Here is a 3129-nt window from a genome sequence, read left to right on the forward strand (position 1 = left end):
ACCTAAATGTTTAAATCTAATGGGAGATAGGTGATGTAAATCTATTATCATTATTTGGGTCACACACTCAATTGTTTATCACTTTGTTTCGCAGTCTTTTTATCTCTCTTCATTTCCTTTATTTATGTACTGATGGACGAAATTGTTAGATAAACTTTAACCATTTATTTCAATCTAGTTTCTTCATCGTTATATATGTACTTTGTACGATGAAGTTATTCTAAGCTAAGACAAAATTAAACTTGAATAATACTAGATATGCCCTTTAAAGCCGTTCGGGTGGCGCGCGCCAATTTTATGTAGTTTTCAGGCAATTTCATTTAATCGTGGCTGGTTATTAAATTGCATATAAATGACGGTTATTTTCTCATATTTGAATGCCAAGTCCAAAGTGTTTCGGCATACGACACGTTCATGTCATTGACTGCTAATGTAGGACAATTGACTGATATACTTTTAATTTGGAACTGTCCATTATTTTAAGGGAGTCTCGATACGCGGGCTGGTCCACCGACGAGTATCCGAAGATTGACGGAAAGGAAATTTATGATTATCGCAAGTTACGACTGCTAGCATTAAAGTTAGACAGACCAATGATATTCCCGTTTGCCCACTTTTACAACATAATGAAAATAAGCGATAACACGAGTTATGTTACATACATATCGAATAAGTTTTCATTATCATATGTGAAGTAGAAATTAACATATGCTAGATATGTGTTAATTTCTTATATACGAATGGATCGTTATGATATGACTGGAGTTTATAACCGTATGTCTATCGTTAATTGTGGCTACGGACACTTATTTTCTTTTTTACTGGACAGAGAAACAAATAACTTCATTTCTTTTTATTTGGCCTTTGAAATGTTTGACTATTGAACTTGTGATATACAATCTGTTGAAATAATGGCCAACGTGAGCAAAGGAAATAATGAAGCAGACGACAAACATTTTCCGGGATATACCGAAGATGCATTTCCGGAATTGTTCGATTCCAGAGCAATGCCTACGCAACCAAAGGAGCTAAAACCTGGACAATTACCAGAAGATCAAATAAGGGAGTATTTTGAAAATGTAAGTACAATGTTCTACACTAACGTACAGGTTCACTTAAATAAGATCGGTTATACAGTAGTACAATAAAAACTGAGTCTTTTTTCATCAACATGTCGACTTTAGCACTGGCATTTATGTCTTAAACTCTTAATGTTGTCTCTTCATTTTTACCGTGCACGTTATTCATACCCGTAACGTACACGATACATTCTGTAGTGCTTGTAATATAAATTTATTCAACGTCACAAATATGGCAATCTAGATTGCAATTAAATGTAAAAGAAAAATATAGATAAATAAATGAAATCTTTACTAAAGAATTAATACCGCAGTGTGATTCAGCATATTGTAATTAAAGTGTGTTGACTATTTTATAGACACGTTTCATTAGTAATCAAGGTGTCTACCTCTCGGCCTAGGGATCCCAAGTCCGTGTCCTGTTAGGTTTTCTCACATTAAACCAGTATTTTATATTATATTGTATATAGATGAGACTGGAATAAATAAAAAATATCATTAAACCAGTATCAATTAGCACATGACGCTTGTCCGAGGTCGCAATCGTTATTTTATCTAAAATTGATACATGTACATATATTTAACAAACTTTATGTATGTATAAAGGGAGACAACTTCATCAAAACACAATAATAGTTTGACTTGCAGTTATATACCTTACTAATGTAATGGATTTTAAGTATTTTTCTCTTCAATGGTTTTAATCAGTGTTGATTTATGTGCATATTCCTTGGTACATTATTCCTCTCAAAAATAATGAATGGCTTTTATGTAATTATAAAATTATAAATTATAAAATTAATATTTTAATTTAAAGGGCTACATTGTAATAGAAGATTTCTTCAAAGATTCGGAGTTACAACCTATGAGAGAATGTATTAACCAAATTGTGGACGATCTCGCTCAGAAATTGTATAAAGCAGGGAAAATCAAAAGTATGGTTTATTTCTTATTCAAATACAAAATTGTCTAAGATGAATAAGTTTTTATATGAATTATGTCGTGTCGTCTTGTCTGTGTTTTCCTTTAAACTCTTAAGATATGACCGAAAAGTATTGTCTTAAAGTTTCAATGAACATATAAATGTATTTGTTAAGATAATGTAGGAATTACTGTCGTTCCTCTGTTTAACTTTTTATTTTAAGAGCAAACGAGTGGTCAAATGGTATATAACTCTTTCAGAGTGAAACTATATCCGGTTTGTGAGCACAGACATGGTAACTTATGTAACCTCTTGAATGTGGTACACTAAAACGGTTAAAGTAACTATGCGTACTTTCGTTTGGAATGATCGCTCTTACTGGGTTCTGATGGTGACTTCAAATAAACGCAAATAAAAGAATAATACTACAATTTGAATAAAGGGTCATTCCCTTTTGACTCATTTAAAATGCCGTTCTACACATGTATTATGTTTCCTATCAATAAATGCATATGGTATTTATTTGAACCATGACTGTGCTTAAACCATGCTACATGTTTATAAGAGATGTTCGTCTGCTTCAGACCTGTATGAGGAGTACGGTTTTACAGAAAGACTGACAAAAATAGAAAGCGAGTTCAAAGGCTCGAACATTATCTGTTCAAAAATCGGAGCAGTGCCCCAGGTATATTAAGATTTATTATATAATTTTTCATAAATAATTATAGAAACGCTAAGTAGTCTTATATAAATTATGTTTTTTTATCGATATGTGCTATGACATTTTTGTAGTCAACACTTAACATGCTAAATATATGAGCCGCGTCACGACAAAACCAACATAATGGGTTTGCGACCAGCATGGATCCAGACCAGCCTGCGCATGATCACCGACAGCATCTTGAAATAGCAGGGAATCCATGCCTGTTATGCCAAACACTTAACCCAATCTCTATTACCAGTGGGAACACTAATAGCGAAGACAGCGATGGATATCGCTAGAATCATGACTGGCCGTCTGAGCGAAGAGTGCAGACAAATAAAAGTCGGATCCATGCATGAACGACAAAACCATTATTGACGACTTGGTTATCGCTGTCAAATATTAAATGCACTTGTCCACGGCTT

General features: G+C 33.4%; 1 protein-coding gene across 1 annotated transcript; it reads left to right on the top strand.

Moving 5' to 3' along the window:
- Window positions 1-644: 644 nt before the first annotated feature.
- On the top strand, window positions 645-2695 carry LOC132730613 (uncharacterized). The gene is made up of 3 exons (XM_060716583.1): window positions 645-1079; window positions 1897-2014; window positions 2586-2695. Exons 1-3 carry the CDS (start codon window positions 912-914, stop codon window positions 2693-2695), a joined length of 396 nt encoding a protein of 131 aa, XP_060572566.1. The 5' UTR covers window positions 645-911.
- The last annotated feature ends 434 nt before the right edge of the window (window positions 2696-3129 follow it).

The sequence above is a fragment of the Ruditapes philippinarum genome, unplaced genomic scaffold (genome assembly GCF_026571515.1).
Source record: "Ruditapes philippinarum isolate M1 unplaced genomic scaffold, ASM2657151v2 ctg2920_1_1_1_1, whole genome shotgun sequence".
NCBI classification, from domain to species: domain Eukaryota; kingdom Metazoa; phylum Mollusca; class Bivalvia; order Venerida; family Veneridae; genus Ruditapes; species Ruditapes philippinarum.